Genomic DNA, 18,966 nt, shown 5'->3' with positions numbered 1-18,966 from the left:
AGGATATTTTTAAAGGCAAAGTCCCACCTAAGCAATTCACTGTGATGCTTAATATGCTTCTCCTGAGTCTTTTGTTTCACTGATATCCTCCATTTGCTATTCCCCAAATTCAGGTTTCTGGACTAATTCTGTTCATCTTACTCACTCAAAAAAGTAGTGAGTTATCTCCAGAATACTGACTTTATCAACCTTGACAGTAGCACCACCTTTATATATTACAATGACCAAATGTTCTTTACATTTCCATGGCTTCAAAATTAAGTTTGGAACGATTATGTGGACATGAGACTTGCCAGTAATTCACATTTTATAAAAAGGATTTTAAGTCCATGTGTGTAACATTACCCAGATGTACTTCTCTAGCAAGAGAATTCCTATTTTATTTATTTTTTGGCAAACAATTTTAGAGGCAGGGTGTTAAACTGATTGAAATTTCACAAGATTGACATTATTGCTTAAAGTGCTTAAATTGGTTACATTAAAAAAATTAGGGTATAGATTAAATAAAAACAACTGTTTTTTAAGCAACAAAATCAAATGCCACACAAATACAGTAACTATTTTGGTTATACAGAAATGGAAGCCAAAAATAAATTAATGTAATACTGGGAAACAATTAGGCAGAAATGTAGGAAACAATTTTCTCCAACCCATGCCATTTACATGAGTGAATCACAATAGTGCCAATAAATGCCTTGACCATATAAGGGCAAATAAGGGCAAAACATTTACTGCACAGTATTTTAATACACATGAATATACAAAGTTGATCAAAATGCAATGTTTTAAGATAAAATCCATCTGTAATAAAGCTACACTCCAATATCTAAAATAAGCCCTAAGCTCCAGTTAGAACATAGTTCACTGTTAGGCATGCCCATGAAATCCAGGGTATCCATGAAAATATATGCATAGGGACTATTTCTGTCATTTTTTTCCATTTCATCTGAAATCCAAAATATACCAAGTCATAGGACCAAGTATGCCTGGCTTCCTATTCCAGGCAACACCCTCTTGAGTTGCTCCCTGGCTCTCTTCAAGCCCGTCCACTTCACGGCGCCTCCGAATGTAAAATGCATCGACATGACAGGACTGGATGTCAGAATTTTATCAAAACTTCAAACAAATGCCTTTTTAATGTAATGTACCATAATCTAGATGCAAACTAGTAACCAATAAAGCAAATACTTCTTTTTTAAGTGTAAAACACCCACCAGTTAGAAATACAGCAGGCCTACTCACTCCTGCCAGAAAATGACACATGAGTACCCTGGCTGTTGGAGGGGACACTGCTGGGCCTTTGTGCTGCCACTGACCTCAGAATGGCCCCACAGAACCCACAGCGTTCTCTGCTCTGTGTGAGCAATGAAAAATGAAAAAGTGTTTGCATGCTCTGTCTTTACACAAAGTGAAATGGCTGGGGGAGTGGGGGTGGGAAATGTAGCTGCCTAGTGTTTTGTTTCATTTATTGAAGAGGAGAGGAGAGGAAGAAATTGTCAGCTCTAAAGTTTAAAAAACTGATGGAGCATCAGTGGGTAAGTGCAATTTGGTCTTTTCCCAACCTCCTTTTCCTGTATCACACAACCATTTTAATGTCTTGCATGATCTTCTATACTTATCTTTTTATTTAAAAAATCTGCCCATGAATACTGAATTTTAACTGACCCTTTCTATTAAATGGAATTAGTTAAGTCATTGCAAATAGCTTTGCATTAAAAAAAAAGTGTACTGAATTTATGATTTGGCATTTAGATATTACTTCTCTATGCTTCCAATTGAAACTTTTTCCCCTAATAAATTAGCTTCAAGAGTAATTTCAAAGATAACTTTAATACTTTTTCTTATGAATCAGTGCCAAATATATAAGATATCAACCATCATTCTTTTAAAATTTGCAACCTTCAATCAAATATATGGGTTATATATAGTACAAATAGTTCCCTAAATCAATGACCTTCAATTGGCAAGTGTCTCTCCTTAAAAACAGAATAAATACCACCTTCTAGGTAAGTGATTACTGAATATGCTTAGTGGAGGAAAAAAAAGACAAAATATTTATAAATAAGAATTTGCCTCTAAATAAAGCAAGGTATGTTTTCATCATTTGTACAAAACAATAATGTGAAGATCACCCTGTTTTTATCTTCTCCAGTAAAGAGTAAAACATTTCACTTTAAGTGTGAAAAAATGAGTTGTTGGCATACTTAAATTCTGAGCAATTAACTGTTCGAGATATTTCAAAGATAAGAAATCCAGTTTTCATCTAGATAAAGTGCTATGCTCATAATTGTTGCAAAATGACCACTAACATTTCCAACTTCAACTTCAGTTCACATTATGCCAAACATTTGCATGTTCGTTTGCTGATTTATTAAGGTAACAATAGGTTCACAGTATGTTACAGGGTATGGACATCAACTGACTTCCAAAAGGAAGCAACCAAGATCTACGACTCAGGAGTGTTTGTAGGAAACCAAAACCAGCTTAACGTAAAACACCAAACCAACCCTTTTAATAAAAGGTACCAATAATCAGATGTTCTAATAAATACATATATAACAAAAGTGAAAATGGTACAAGTTACTATGATGAGATGAGGTTCTTCCAAAAAACTCCACCTTGTCAAGCATTCTAGGAGTCTGAGCCAAAGAAACGCCATCATCTTGTTCGTTCCTGCACCTGCCCGCGGACACTTCCTTTGACCCACCTTCATACCCAGCTAGCTCCAGCACTGCCTCTGGGGAGGGCTCCCTCTTAGCCCTGGGACTTGTCAGGGCCTCAGTTAACAGGCTGGAATGTTCAATGAGGGAGGTTGTACAAGGCGGCTGATGGTGGTGGAGGTGCAGAGCCTCCCCTCTTCCCGATGATGTTGGTACTGACCGGCTCAGCAGAGCTGTGCAGCCACGGGGTGTCTCAACCGTACGACCACAGCCTGAGGGACACCAGGGTGACTGGGAAGATACCTTGGAAAGCTTAGCAGTGCCAGAGAAGGGACAGCACAACTCACAGGACCTTACAGAAGAAAAGTGCCACTAGAAGCAGCACATTTATTTTCCTCAAACTTGGTTTTGGTAGAAAGATTAAAACAGTGACTTTTCGCTGTCCACAGAAGCTCCCTCCTCTTGGTTTTGGCTGCCCTGCGCTCCACGCCATCGCAGCTCCCAGAATCCTGGAGGCTAGATGAGCACAGCCTAGGCTGACACAACTGCGGTGAACAACTCCTCGCTGTTCCACCTGAAGGATGGTTTCAGTATGGAGGTTACTCACTTTTAAACAATTCATTTGCACAAACTTAAAGCTATAGCGGCAGCCCTAAAAGGTGAACACCTACTCAGTTCTTCAGTCCTTCTGTCAGAAAAGAGGCAGAGAAGCTAAAAATGGGTGGCAATGTCTCCAGGGACAAGTTAAAGCAATGCACTGACAGGACACCCTGGAAGCCATTTAGGAAGTTCAGAAAAAAACCAAAATAAACTGTAGACATTTGCAGGAAATGTCGTTATAATTCAGCAAGACATAGCCAGTGACATAGCATTTACCCCATCCTGAAATTAGCAACTGTTATTCATGTAAATCTTACCACAATCTGATTGCAGTTAACTCTACCTCAGATGAAAATAAAACCACACGTAGTGCTGCATGTAAAAAAACAAAGGAGGAGAGAGTCCAATAGCCAGACCGTTGACACTTGGATTAATACCACTGGTGGACCAATGGGGAAGAAGAAAGTCTGCAGAGAAACTGGGTACTAGTGCTTTGAACATTTCCCCCACTTGAATTAGTCCTACAGCTCTTTAAGTTATTCTCTTGACTGATAGAATAAAATATATCCAGATTCTGAATTTTTTGATATATCTGATGTCAACCCATAGAATTCCTCAATAGCTTGGGCATCAATTTTCTGCAAAAGACAGAAAGAACAATTAATTGTCTAACAAGAGTGGAAGAAGGAAAGAAAAACTAATGGAATGTACAAGAAAACATAAGAAACACTGCTTGTTATAAAATCACAGTTGGAACTTTGAATAGCAAAAAGGTAATTCCACTTGACAGAGGGATGTGATTACATAAGTTGCTAATCACTGGGGAAGAAAGCCACTCTTCAATCTATAAGCAACCACACGTGGGCACTCTTTCTAGCAGCCAGGACTCCTGTTTCTCAGCTGGCACACTGGGGAGTCTTGGTCAGGTAGTCGGAGGGGCTACCCCAGGGCTAACAGCGACTGTGTCTGTCAGGGTGGGATTCTTTCCAGCTAGGGTTCCCTTACAACAAAATCACAATATGGAATACTCTGGTGTAATATAAAGATTTTCAGGTTCAAGAGACTGAAAAACTATTTAAAAATAATAATCAGTACAAGAAAAACTTGGTATCATGAATAATTTTAACACAACCTCAAAGTTATTATTTGGTTTATACCAGAGAGGGTTTTCACCATGGTAGGAAACTGGGCTTATATATAAATACGATTTACGGGGGCACAGAGATCCCATGTCTCTGGCTGAGCAGCTGCCCTAACAAGAACACAGTATTAATGAGTCCATGATCACACCCCTTTCGCCCTTTCCACAGAGAACAAGCAACAACAGAATTTAGTCTTGAGAGAAATGTAAGTTGTTTTCAAGTCAGACTATGGGAAAACATCCCTGTTTTGGAACATTCTACAGACACACATCCCCAAAATAGTGTCTATGCCCTGCCCTACTGTAGAATAATCTGCATACTAACCTCTACAATGTCATCATCAAACAAAAGCCAGAAGCCATGGCTTTTCACAATAGTAATATAATGCCCACGATTAGGACCACTGGAAAAAAACAAACAAAAGAAAGTTACCAAGATAACATTTATTTCTTTATAAAACTCTATGTAGCTCTTTATAAGCAGTGATTTACTAAGAAAAAACCTTATCATCAGGACAGAGAACTTGGTATAGGTCATGTCTATGTCCACATTCATTGGGCCACAATTTGGAGAAACACCCAGGTGCGGGCACTGTGCTGGGCATAAGGAAATGCAAAGATGAGTCAAACATTTATCTTCTAAGGACTCACACTCCAGGGGGGAAACAGACATTCAAATTCAACAAATATTAACAAATAATTACTGTCTACCTACTCTGTGCCACACCCTACTCTATCAGCAAAAAAGCAGTGAACAGAACAAAGTCCCCACTTTCTTGGGCTGAGGGCTAGAAAGGCAATAAATAAATTAAAATATAAATACATTTCAAGTGGTGGTAAGTTCCATGAAGAAGAATAGAGTAACAAGACAGTGTGTGAGAGGGAGAAGGTATCAGAGAAAAATTCCCAGAGGGAAATGGGGCAGGGAGGTGGGGCGGTGGACAGAGGGATTATGGTAACAAGCTATGTGATTATAGGATGGAAATTCCCGAACAGGGAAGAGCAAGTGCAAAGGTCTTGGTGGGACAGTAGGTTCTCGGTGTGCCTGAGAACAGCAAGGAAGCTAGAGCTGAGGGAGGCAGTGAGGGAAGCCAGAGAGGTGGGAATGGGGTATGGTTGAGATTTTGGACTTTGCTGTGAACCAGGAAGACAGTGGGGAATTTTGAGGAAGGACATATCTGATTTAAACTTTAGAAAGATGTTAAAAATGTTAAACCATAACGGATAAAAACAAGTGCTAAAATAAAAGGTATATAGTATACAAAATTGGAAAAAATAGGAAGAACAACTATGTAGTTAGATTTGCACAACTGAGGGGATTTCAATCCTACATCTAGTTTTGTTTTTTTCAATGCACCATTGAAGCTGAATTTCCCTTTGTTTGGTTTGTTTAAAAACAAGATGATCCACATGACCTGTTCCTGCTTTCTGCAACCTCCTCCGCCCTCTTCCACCTCCTGAGCCCCAGCCCACTCTACTCTGGTTCTCACCAGTCACCCCTTCACATCTTGGGCCTCTGCACTTTTGGCAACTCTGCCTGAAATAATCCTCCCCCAAAGTCTGCAGTTTTGGCCCATTTCTCCCTTAGGCCTCTGCTCAAACATTCCCTCGGTAAATAAATCTTTGCCAACCACCCTCCCTGAAGTGGTGCGCCCTGCTGCTCCCTCCTCTCCCGGTCAGTCCCCACAGCACTGACCCAGACTGTCAGCTTTGCAGAGGCTTTTGTGGCTGTGGAGGTGCAGGCTGGTGTATTTGTCACTTTCCCACTAGAGCCTCAGCTTCGTGCGGGCAGGGCCCCCAGGGGTCTTGTTCACTGCTGTATCTGCAGATCCTGCCACGGAACCCAGGAAACAAGGGTTCAAAAAATTCTTGTGGTAGAAATCAATGAAGGAGGCTGTATGCTCCTTCCTCCATGGTCCAGAAGGTCCTCAGGCAAGGGCCCGGCTCCCCAGCCTAGAGCTTCCCAGAGCCTACAGCTGGAAGCCATCTGACTCCTGTGCACAGGCCAGTCCTGCTCTGTGTATGAAAACAATCCTACCTCTAGGGGGGAAGAATTTGAAGAATTCTAATTAGCAGCATGCGTGACTTGGCATCAACTAGCCCCTGCTCCCAGGGCTGCTCTGATCTTGTGTCCCCATTATAGAAACTATTATTCCAGAATCCAGCCCCCTACTTGCCCACCATTCCCCTAAATGGGTCTCTGCTTTGACCTCACCAGTGCTCCTAAGGTCAGAGTCGGCACCTACAGAGACCCATCCTGAAACCTGTGCATACCCTATGCACGTGAGCACTTCTGCTTCCCCATGACCTGTCCCCACTGGCCCACTGCCCACCTGGCCACAGTGCCCGCCAGGTGCCAACACTGTGCCTGCCCCAAGACACCTCCCACCCCCTGTGGTGAGGGGTCCCAGGACCCAGTGTTCATGGCTAGTCTCCAGATCATGGGACCCCTGTTTTCTTTAAAAGAGTAACTATTGGGACTATTCTTCAGGGAAAACACAAAGCTGGCTTAGAACTGGCTGATACATATAACTTACTGGGAACATGAGAAACTTCCCAGTGATTTACAATTACTCTGCATGGGACAAAACACGAGGTGTTTCACATGTGAGGCTATAGTTTCTGATACCATCACCACAGTCCAGGGTGAAAAGTCAATCAACCCATTCCTCCTTGTGAAACCACACATTCTCTTGGGAATGGTCTATCCACTCCAATCCAATCCATCCCACTTCTCCATTCTTACACAGTGGGATACAACATACTTGCTCAAAGGACTCTTGGCACAACACTTTGCTTCTCTGTATCTAAGGGCTTTCTCTCTCTTTTTTTTTTGATTATGTAAAAGGTTTTTCCTTATTATAGAATATCGAGGAAAGAGTGAAAAACTGTAGAGAATATTTTTTGATAGTACATTTTTAATCATTCAAAATTGCCAAAAAAATTACTAAGTTTAACCTACTGCTTCCAGTCTGTGTTCATACATCTTAAAATACCTATATAGTCAGATAATACCTATACCATCACCACAGTCTGGGGTGAAAAGTCAATCAACCCATTCCTATATTATATAGGTAACCTGGCTTTTTAATAATTAAAATCATAGTATAAACATTACTTCTCCATGTTAGCTTCAAACTCCTCCTAAACATCACTTACATCCTGCAGAGATTTATCAAATTATTTCCCCTTCCACAAAACATTCAGATCCTCATTATTATAATTTATCTTATGTATATATGTAGGCATGTTCAGATTTATTTTGAGATGATAAAGAACTTGGAAGAGATGCCAAAAGTACCATGATTACCGAGTCTCACAGCCCAGGAATGGTGCTGCTGATGTATTTTGGCATGAGGACAAGCCTCATGCTTCTGCTGAGCATCCCAGCACCCCGCCTGCCCTCACCTGCCACAGTGAACCACTACAGCAACCAGGTCGTACATGCGGTCCAAGTTCACGGCATCACTGGAGGTGTTGAAGAGCCGCAGTTCCAGTGGGAAGACCACGCGGTAGGACAGCTTGGTGTACCTGTGGAGCTGCTCCATGTACTTGAACCGCTTTAGATGCAGTGCCAAAATCATGGGCAACTTTTTCACTCTCATTCTAAGAAACCACAGAATAGAAAATCAGTGGTACCCAGTACCTGGTAAGGGAACAGAGCACCGCTGCCTGTACACATGGAGAGCAGGGGGCATCCTAACAAACTTCAAGCCAGCAAATAACCAAACCATTTGCAAGAATAAAAGTATGCTCACTTCTGTAGAGCTGACTTATCCCAGCTCAGCTAACTGAAGTACAGCCAGTGAGATAAAAGTGCATCAGCAGGTCTCAGGTCCAAGGAGCCATTCCAGAATTTCTGTGCCAATAAAAATATGATGTGCAATTGTTCTCTGTTACTGCCCTCTTCCTCCCATGGAAGGACAATATTTGGACAATCCTCTCACTCGAGATCATGGAGAGGAGGTTTTGAGAAAAGGAAGTTGGGAAAAAGACAAGCATTGGGTGTGGTCTGGGTTTCCAGGTTCTGAGGACTAGTGGGGACACTTCAGACATGGCGCTTGTGACCATCAGAAAACGGGGCATGCTAGGCTTGGCCTCATTCCTAATTCCTCTGCTCTTGGGCAAGTTATTTCCCCTCCCGAGCTCTCAGTTTCCTCATTCATAAAATGCAGGGATTGGGTTTTGAGAAATTCTGCTGTAAAGGAACTTTCGTTTTCTTCTGTTTGATGTGGCATTTCCCCATTTTCATAAACACAGAAAGCATTTTTCACTAGGTAACCATTAATATTCCTTGGAAAAAGGCACAAAGATGCCCATTTGTGCAGATAACTCTGCCAGAACAGAGGATCTTCCAGGACCCCTGTTGTATGAATGTCCTGATCTAGGTAAATGCAGTTCAGTTTGTGTACGTTTCAGTCTAGGTTATTTGAGAAGGACAGATTTTAAGAAAATTACTCAGTAACCTATTGAGGTAAAACCCTGTTCATGAAAATAAGCAAAATAACAACATCAACAGAATACAAGAATTATGGACGACCCCATATTCTTCAGGAACACGTGACATTTTAACGAATAAACCTCCAGGGCTGAGGAGGAAACACCTTCGTGTCCTGTAGGAAGACCTGGGCAGCTGCAGGCAGACTTAGCTTCTAAGGATGGGGAGCAGAGGTGAGCTCCCCAGGCCATTAACAAAAGATACCCACCACCTCCCCTAGGAGTGGCACAATCCCTACCTAGCCTTTTTAAATTTTGACACAGCAAGGAAGGTGAGCGTGTTTGGGGTGAAAAGCTAGGGAGGCTGGACAGAGACATCATTTCAACCTCAGCTCTAGATCCCTGAGGGTTTCAGATGGTTTTCGGCAGCATTGAACATCTGCAAGTTACCTTTAATACTCCACAACCACTGGCAGGGTAAACTGAACTCGCAGGAAGGATAACTAAAATGTCTAGTTTCTTGACTAGGATAATCTTGGACTGTCCAAGAGCTGTACCTGGTGCTGGTAAAACAATGAGCAACCTTGGGTCCTGTATCAGTTCACAATGTGATGGCCTTGTTATTATCACCTATCCTTATAACTGATGTTATTGATTCCCTGTGATTCTTTATTAAGTGATTAACTTTTTTAAGCTCTTAGGTTTCTAATAAGTTCTAGTATTTAGGCAATACTAACAATATTGGGTGTCTATTCTGTGCTACACACTGAGTCCTTTTCATAATTTGTCTTTAATCCCAAGAGGATAGCAATTACATCTGATCACCATTTGCTTACCCAGCACAGTATCTGATAAGAGCACTCAACAAATATTTGTTGAATGAAGGAATGAACACATAATTGAATGACTAGATGAAATGACAACTGCCCACAGTAGGCATTCTTATCCTAGTTTCACCAGGAAGGAAGGGAAATGACTTCTCCAAAGCTGCTGGGCCATGAGCCCATGGAACTGGGATTCGAAATCAGATCTGTCAGGCTCCGGAGTCTGGTCCCTTTTCACAACACAAAGCTAGGCCCTGAGCAGAACCCTTCACGCACCTCTTCTGGGCCTCCTGTTTGCTGCAGCATGTTTCACAGTAATACTTCTGTTCACTACACAGAGTTTCTGTGTTGCTGAAGTCTCTGTAGAGAAAAATATTTTCAACTTAAAAACAAGGTCCAAAATTACTTGGTTTGCCATGTTTTAAATCCTCTGTTCCCTGTAGCGTATTCTTAAGTGAGTGTGGGTGGAGAAGCAATGAGCGGAGACCTTCTCCCAAATAGGCACTATGACTGGGTATGATGGCCCAACAAAAGAATTTCCCAAGCTTTATTTAATGGGACAGAGACAGATATAAATTAGGATTTCCAACTGATTTAGGAAAAACTCAAAGTTTTGTAAGGATATAATTTATAATACCTGTATACATATACCTGTACACTGGAGATTAAAAATTTTCTAACTATATATAGCAAAAGCCCATTGTTATGGTCAGGCTTAAAAAAGTCAATCACATAAAATTCAAGATGATATTATTGTGCAGTTAATGAAAAACATGTCCCAGGTGGTCTATATTTTCCAACAGCACAAAAGTAAACACAGTGAAATTTAAACCATATACAACTGCCCCTATATGGAACTAAGAGGCCCAAACTATCAGGAGATGACTACTTGCCACCAACCCTCCTGCCCACACCCCAGAAAAACTCCAGCTTGCTTCCTTTTGAGAGCAAATGCCATTGTGATGTGTATCTGTATCTGCCTTATCATGAGGTTTTACTGCACTGCATATCATTTTCATTTTTTAAATGTCAGCTTTTCATTCTTTTCTGGTCACAGAGATTCTACTTAACACCCTTTGGTACTGCTTTGAAGGCTAAAAAGAACATCCAGAAAATAATGACACCTGAAGTCTTGAGAAAGTCTGATATTCCCTTATTCATAGGGAATGACCTAGCACCAGGATGATCGGATTTTATTAAACAGAAAGGTTACTTACATGGTGTTAATGACTCACCACTTAGAGCTTATCAAACAAAAACACAGACTGTTCATGCATTAAATCTTCAAACATTTACTGACAGTGCTCTGGGCTTGGTGCTGGGGATTTGCTGCCCTCACACAGCTCATGGTCTAACAGACACATGTGAGGAAATTAAACATAAATCATTTCACATGATTCCCTTAGCTAAACCCCCAACAGTTCCTCGGCACTTAGGGATAAAATCCACATTCCTTGCCACTGCAGTCCTCAAACCCACTACTCTTCTGACCTCATCTCCCACCCCATCCCACCCCCATCCCCCTGCTCCTGCCCTCCAGAGTGCCACACTCTTCCTGCCTCGGGGCATTTGCAGGAGCTGCTTCCTCCACACTAACAGCTTCTTCCCAGATGCTTCCATGGCTCATGACCATGATATGTCTGTCGCCTCTTGGGAGAAGACATCCCTATCCACTCTCTCCAGCCCACCCACCCCCATCTTGTTCTGTCTTGTTTTCTTCTGAGCACTTATCACTATCTGAAACCATCCTCTATTCATTTCATTACCTGCCTCCCCTCTCAGTGGGCAGGCACTCACCTCTACAGCCCAGCACTGAGAAGTGGCCCCATACATCATGGCATTTAATATTTGTCGGCTGAATGAAGACAGAAGCATGTGTATCAGCCCAGCTGAAAGAAAGCACCAAGGAAGGAGATGTGAACTTGACCTGGGGTAACTCAGGAGGTTTCCCTGAGTAGCAGTATCTGAGTCAGGTTCTCAAAGAGGGAAAGTGAGCCTGGTGGGGAAGAGTCAGGGAGTCCAGATTGAGCGAATGCATGGCACAGCAGAAGGGCTGGAAGGGGCTGAGAAGCAAGGAAACAATCTGGAAGTCACTTACACTCAACCCTCAAATTTTGATGCCTGCACCAAAGGCTTGGTGTGCAATACAGACTCAGACAGCTGAATGAATCTGGGCTGGCTCTTCAATGGAGTAACTGACATGAAACCTTCCCTCGCCTGCACAGGATTTACTCGGGCGGAATGGGAGGATGCCGAAAGAAGAGTTTGGGTGATGGTGGGGATTCGCAGCCTTGAAATGCCTACCACAGACAGTTTCATGCAGCTAAAGAAACAGAACAACCAAGGCAAGCACAGCCATTAACAAGGAAGTCAACACATTTTAGTCCCACTTTTTTCAAAGAAAGTTTTTGAAGTATTTATAGACTGTGGATAAAATGAGAGTTCCTGTGGCCAGGATTCTCACCTGGCCCTGGTTGACCTAGCTCACTGCACACCTGTGGGCAATACATGGCTGTTGACTCTATATAAAGAGCTCCACCCAGTGCTCTGGGCATGACATGGTGGTACGGCTGCAAGGCTGCAGGAGAGCAGAGCAGAGGCTGGAGTGGTGGCAGCACGGAGGACAGAGGCCTAGAGGATGGCTGTGTGGGACTGTGCAGAGAGGCCCAGAGAACGGCTGTGCACGACGGCTGTGCAGGCAGAGAGGCCCAGAGGATGGCTGTGTGGACAGTGGGGCCCAGAGGCAGAGACCAGCTTGCTGCATGCAGACTTGCTCTGAGTGAACAGGATTTTAGTGACTGACCTGCCATCTGGAAATAAAGTTGGGTATGACCCTTTCACCCCAATAACATTTTGCTATCAATTTCTTTGGTCACATTGAATCCATAGCGAACTTGCCCAGGACTAAAACCCATTGGCAAGACAATTAGCATAGTCGGCAGGATTCATTGTTGACCAAGGAAAAGGACAGGCTCCCCTTATGGGAGGGGTACTTCAGCGGGCTGCCGCCTGTGAATGGGGAGATATTGGATTGTCCCCCAATTGGTATGTGGTCTGAGGTGGCTTGCCTCCTAGAGGACTGGCCCCCACTCCAGGACTGGAGGCAAGTGGAGGTGACACCTGAGGCTGTAGGGGTGGCCCTTGGTATAATAAGCAGATCCTTCGAGAAGCAGAGTACCAATGAGGCAGTGGGGACTGTGGATTGGCTGCTTGTCACATTATTTAAAAAGTCTACAGAGGAGACCCAAGAACGCGAGCTGCAAACCTCTGTGGATTCCCTGAGGAGGGAGATGGCCTTGATGCAGGAGGAGGCAGCATGAGAGCATCAGAAGCAAGGTGCCATTGGAGACGAGACAGCAGTGCTGCCAGGTGTTCTGAAGGAGGAAGAGGACATCAAGGAAAAAGACAAGCTCCTGAGGGGAGCGCAGGCAGAGGTGGCACGAGAACATCAGCTGTGAAGCATTGAGCTGAGGGTAAGAGACCTTCTGAAGACTGAGGTAGCATTGCTGCAAGGCACAGTAGAAAAGGTAAAGATTGTAGCAGAGGAGGCACTTGGGGGAGGAGAGAGAAAGGTGCCATCAGCCCCAGAAATGGAGGAGCTGGAGAAGGATGAAGGGACGGTGCCTCCAAGTATTGAAAGCATGCCCAGTGGTTGTAAAAAAAAATAAAGAGCCAGCAGCTTAAAGTTCCCCAAGGAGAGGAGCGGCCCCCTCCCCAGGTCATGGAGCACTCTATGGTCCGTTGCTATACTCAGGCTGAGCTGGTGGCTGTGGGACTTAGAGGTGGATGGAATTGTTCTGTTGGGATCAGAGATGGGAAAGCTGTCTTCCCTGACAGTGCAGCCCGCCCTTGAGGCAGCGATTACAAAATGCGAGGTGACACATACAGTAGCTGAAAGAAATAACCCGGAAAGAAATAAGACCTGTTACTCACAGGAGGAATTTGAGGGGCCTCTTGAGGGTTACGAGGACCCAGATGTGGGATGATTTGATACGGGCAGGAGTAGATGGAAGGAAATTAAGACGGGAAGCTAAATAGGATCTTACTGGAGCTATGGCAACAGCTGAAACCAGAGTAGCAGTTCCAGCCATTAAGACCAAAGAGGCAGAGGTCAGAGACAGAGACACGAGTCCAGCCTGTGTGTCTGCAAGACTTTTTGCTGGAGAAGCTGGAGAACAATGTTCGAGTTTCCTTGCACAGGGACCATTGCAGAGGACTAAGGGCACATAGATTGAGAGGAGAGGATCCTGGAGGGGTGGAATGTGGATAAAATGAGAGTTCCTGTGGCCAGGATTCTCACTTGGCCCTGGTTGACTAGCTCACTGCACACCTGTGGGCAATACATGGCTGTTGACTCTATATAAAGAGCTCCGCCCAGTGCTCTGGGCACGACACAGTGGCACGGCTGCAAGAGAGGAGAGCACAGGCTGTACGGGACAACTGTGCAGAGAGGGCCCAGAGGATGGCTGTGCGGACAGAGGGCCCAGAGGCAGAGACTGGCTTGCTGCCTGCAGACTCACTCTGAGTGAATGGGATTCTAGTGACTGACCTGGAAATAAAGTTGGGTATAGCTCTTTCACCCCAAGAACGTTTTGCTGTCAATTTCTTTGGTCACATTGAAACCATAGAGAATTTGCCTGGGCTGAAACCCACTGGCAAGACATAGACCCAGATTGGAAGAAATACAGTAAAAATTAGTACCTAATGTGTAAAACCCGATTTACAAATAACCACCATCCTGCCCGGCCCCAGCTGGCTGGAGGCTCAATGCCAAGAGAGGCGGGGTGACACTGTTAGGGCATCTGTGAGCTGAGAACTGGAAAGTGGGGCTGAGTTAGGAAAGGCAATGACCCCAGCAGGCAATGGTGAGGCACAGCAGGTCTGTAGGTTGACACTGTACAGTTGTTGGAACAAAAACCAGGCAACAAAGGTTGATGAAACTTTCAACAGGAAAGTCAAAGGGGAGAAAGAGGGTAGAAAGGCCTTCCTGAGAGTTGGGATAAATTACCAAAGCACAGAGGCTGATGGAAAAGTAAAAACTCTTTGTATTTCTTTAAAAAGAGTCAACTAGCAATAAAACATTATTCAAAAATGTATTTCAGGAAGCAATCTAATAGGAAACACAAGTCTTTATAAAGGAAACTATAAAACCTATGTAAATATATACAAGAGTACTTGAAAAAATGAAGAAACACTACATTCCTGGATGGGAAGGCTCTCTGTTGTAAAGTCAGCTATTGTGTCCAAGTTAATGTCTACATTTTTAATTACAATCTTAACTTGTCCATACAACAGTTTAAAAGGATTTGAAAAAAAAAGTCTCGAACAATGATTCCCAGTAATTTTCATGTCATGATCCACATAGAAAATGATACTAGAGGACTGCTGGGGTAAACCAACACAGCTGCTCCCACGGCTAGCCGCAGGGCTCTGGCACCTCCAGGCTCTGCCTAGCCTCCCAGAAACAGAGAGGTCTATACACCCCTGTAACTTAATTTCCTGGCACACCAGTTGGAGAGCTTTGAAAACAATCACAAGGTCTAATGCCACCCCTTTCCCCCAACCCCTCCAACCTCCCCCACCCCCCACCATCAATTACATCAGAATCTCTTCAGGTAGAATCCAGGCATTCTTGTTCTTAAAGCTTCCCAGGTGGTTCCAATATATGGCCAAGGCTGACAGCCCTATTCCCAAAGCTTTGCAAAGGTTACTATGCCTTTGAATCACCTGCAGAGCTTGTCAAAATGCAGATGCCAATTCATTCATTGCTGGGGAAGACCTGAGATGCTGCCCTTCTAGTGAGATCCCACATGGGTCAATGGTGCTTGTCCACAGACCCCTGTTTGAGAAGCAAAGATCTAGAGCAATGGTTCTCAAGCATTGCTTTTATTAGAATCACCCAGAACATGAATTAAAAATAGAGACCCAGACTCACCAACATTGAATATGGATGGGCCCCTATTTTTATCAACTTCTCCAGGTGATTCTGATACACACTAGAGCATTAAAGATTATAAAAAGAAATCCATGAGAAAGACATATGTCTCAGATATTAGACAATACCCTACATATATCAATAACCAAACTCAAAACACAGGTCAGAGAAGCAGAACAGACAAACTAATAAATAAGCAAGCGGCAATGGATGTGTGGTAGGGATGTATATGAACTCAGTACATAAAAGAACTTTCTCAAAATGAGAAAAGGAATTGTTTTATAAAGATTAATTTTTACACACCTATGTTTACTGTAGCATTATTTATAATAGCCAACATATGGAAGCAACCCAAGAGCCCATCAATAGATGAATGGATAAAGAAGAGGTGGTACATATACACAATGGAATATTATTCAACCATAAAAAAGAAGATCTTGCCACTTGCAACAACATGGATAAACCTACAGGTTATCATGCTAAATGAAATAATTCAGAGAAAGACAAACATCATATGATTTCACTTACATACATGGGATCTAAAAAGCAAAACAAAAAAGAAACAGACCCATAAATACTGACAAGAATGTCAGTAACATAGGGGAGGGGTGGGAGAATGGGTAAAATAGCTGAAGCGGATAAAGAGGTACAAACTTCAAATTATAAAATAAATTAGTCATAGGAACACAAGTATAGCATAGAGAATATGACAAATAACATTGTAATATCTTGGTATGATAGTAGGGGGTAACTATATGTACCAGGGTATTTAGTGATGTATATAGTTATCAAATCACTATGTTGTACATCTGAAACCAATATAATATTGTATACTAATTGTATTCCAACAAAAAAAATTTTTTTTAAGATTAATTTTTAAAAATAGAGCTTTGGGAGAATTAAAAGGTCCCTTTCCTCCTAATACCTACCTGGCTTCCCTAGCACTGCGAGGATGGGCATTTACAATGAGACAATGACAGAGGAAGGTAAAGTGGCTCTAGAATACCAGGCACTGAGCAGAAAGCTACATTTCTGTGAAGGAGCCACAGGGAAGGACGAAGGTACTAAAGTGGGAAACAAAAGATGCCCAAAAGGCCATGGAAGGCTAATTAAGATAAACTTCACATTTTTTAAGTTTTTGCTTGAGGCCATCCTTGAACTTTTCAAAAGACCCCAAAAAACCCTCTTCTCAGTGTCCTCCGATGATACAGATGGCTCACCTTGCCCAAGACACAGTACTGGGGTTTGAGATCCTAGAATTATAGTTCAGGTACAATAGGGACTTAGTGACTCCTCTAGCCCTGTATTCTGAATTTGATCACTATTTATATCATCATTTCTCTGTGAGAAAAGTTCAGTGAAAACACATAGTGATCAACACCTAAAGCCATCCTGGAAGTAAGGCGCAGATAGCTTACATTCAAATCCCACAATTTTAGCTTGACTTCTAATTTTTTTCATCATCAAAATAAGTGAAAGATAAAATATCACATCAGGAGAGATATGCAGATGTCATGTGAAGAAGAAAATTCATAATTCTAATTTTAAAAAACAAACCCTCAAAAATGCAAATCAAATTAAACCATGAGAAGAGCCAAAAAGATTAGGATTATTTCTCCTCTGTTGTTTCAGAAAAAGCTGGCATCATTTATTCCCCAGGCCTTTCTCTCCTGCACTTCATTCTACTGGCATAGCCTGGAAGGCTGTCACTCCCACCCCAGAACTCTCAATGGCGCATGGCAGGCGTGCAGGCTTCTCCACAATTACACTGGGGAGGTGAGATCTCAGGCATGTGTGACAGCAGCTATAGGTAAGCCAGTGGGGTCTAATTTAGGGCTAATGTCAAATGCGAGTGGGCAGACACTCTGAGAGTATCAGCCTGGACAGTCTAATCAGATGAGAATCTAATGTTGTTTAAAAGGCTCCGAGGCTGTACTCATCCAATGCAGCTTCAACATTTCTAAACGCCTCTAACCTGCCTTCACCAAGTAAGCAGTATGACCAGTATGTATATACATTTCTCCAGAAAAAAAACAAAAACATGAATCTGGGTTGCATTTCTTTGTAACAAGGTTCCCAAGGATTGAAATGATAACTAACCAGTTAGCCCTTTACCTGGTTAAGATCTCAAAGCTACAGCCACTGCCATCTGCCCTTTTGAACAGTCCAGGAATTTCTCAGAAGGGAGGGGAAGCAGTCAACGTCCTAACTCAATTCCACCCCTCCCACCTCCCCTCTCAAAAACGGGGGATGGGCGAATAACACCTTTCCTCCCATTCCCTCATCTGCAACAACAGCTGGCACAACCTTGACTATTTCCACTCCCTGTGAACATAAAACCTTGGAGAAATAAAAATGGCTGCTTTGCATAGGAATATTAGCAACTGATGCCATAAAAAGAACCATTCAGAAGAAGAAGCCATCCTAGCCTACAAAACACTTCACAAAGAGATAGTTAACTTGTCCTAGATACCCGGACCAAAGGCATCTGGAGACTAAGGGTGAAATTCCAAAGCAACAGAAGTGCTGAGGTAACCAGGCAACTATAGCACAGGCAAAGAGAAGGGGACCGAAGACCCCAGGGGAATGGAGACCCAGCCCCATATACTACACCCAGGTGAGCCAGGAAGCCCTTTGTCCTGAAAGATGACTCTCCGGCAGTTGACCACCTCAGCAAGCCCCTTTAATTTATCCTTCCAGAAGGTTCCAGGTAACCCAGACTCCTTTACTGACAGTGCTGTCACCTGATTCCTACTGATAAAAATCAACAGTGCTGTGTTACAACGCTATAAAACATCTGTGAGCCGCAGTATCCTAAGCAATGGGGAGGCTTCCCCTGACCACGCAGTCTATACTCACAACCCCCACCCCTGCCACCCGCCACTATCTGGACTCATTTCATTTCCCTCAGAGTACTGATCGGATCATCTGCGGATTCCCTAGAATGTAAGTGCTGTGAGAGCAGGGACTGTGTCCGTTCACTCCTCTATCCCCACTGTCTAGACCAGGGCTGGGCTGATTATAAGTCCCCCATGACCTCGTGCTGGAAGTCAGAGAGGAAAGAAGGGATTAAGAAGGGGAAAAAAGAACCATGTCTTTATTCCAACTCTGAGCACATTTTTAACATACACATCAATATGCATCCCCATGGTAATCCTGGGTGTGCACTGTTCTTATGCTCTGGGCTCCTTACCTCTCTCAAACCTAACGAGGAGGGTTTTCGTTCCACCAATGATCTCCATACAGTGCTGAAAGATGGAGAAAAAGGCAATTCCCTCATGGTTCTCAGTGCAAAGGTGCATACTTTTTAAAATAATAGATTGGCTTAGAAAGAGTAATGGTAGGCAGCTGTAGCACTGTGTGATTGTG

General features: G+C 43.1%; 1 protein-coding gene across 2 annotated transcripts in view; it reads right to left on the bottom strand.

The window, feature by feature from the left end:
* Positions 1–362: 362 nt before the first annotated feature.
* USP46 (ubiquitin specific peptidase 46) overlaps positions 363–18,966 on the bottom strand; it is a 56,036-nt gene continuing 37,432 nt past the window's right edge. For both annotated transcript variants that reach the window (XM_017671351.3, XM_073237626.1), the window contains exons 6-9: positions 9,939–10,022; positions 7,810–8,007; positions 4,727–4,805; positions 363–3,898 (exon numbers count right to left, since the gene is read on the bottom strand). In XM_017671351.3, coding sequence (XP_017526840.1) covers positions 3,797–3,898; positions 4,727–4,805; positions 7,810–8,007; positions 9,939–10,022 — 463 coding nt within the window. In that variant the 3' untranslated portion in view covers positions 363–3,796. The remainder of the gene's footprint in view (positions 3,899–4,726; positions 4,806–7,809; positions 8,008–9,938; positions 10,023–18,966) is intronic.

This window comes from Manis javanica, chromosome 5, assembly GCF_040802235.1.
Source record: "Manis javanica isolate MJ-LG chromosome 5, MJ_LKY, whole genome shotgun sequence".
Taxonomy (NCBI): Eukaryota; Metazoa; Chordata; class Mammalia; order Pholidota; family Manidae; genus Manis; species Manis javanica.
This window is presented reverse-complemented; position numbering and strand designations above follow the sequence as displayed.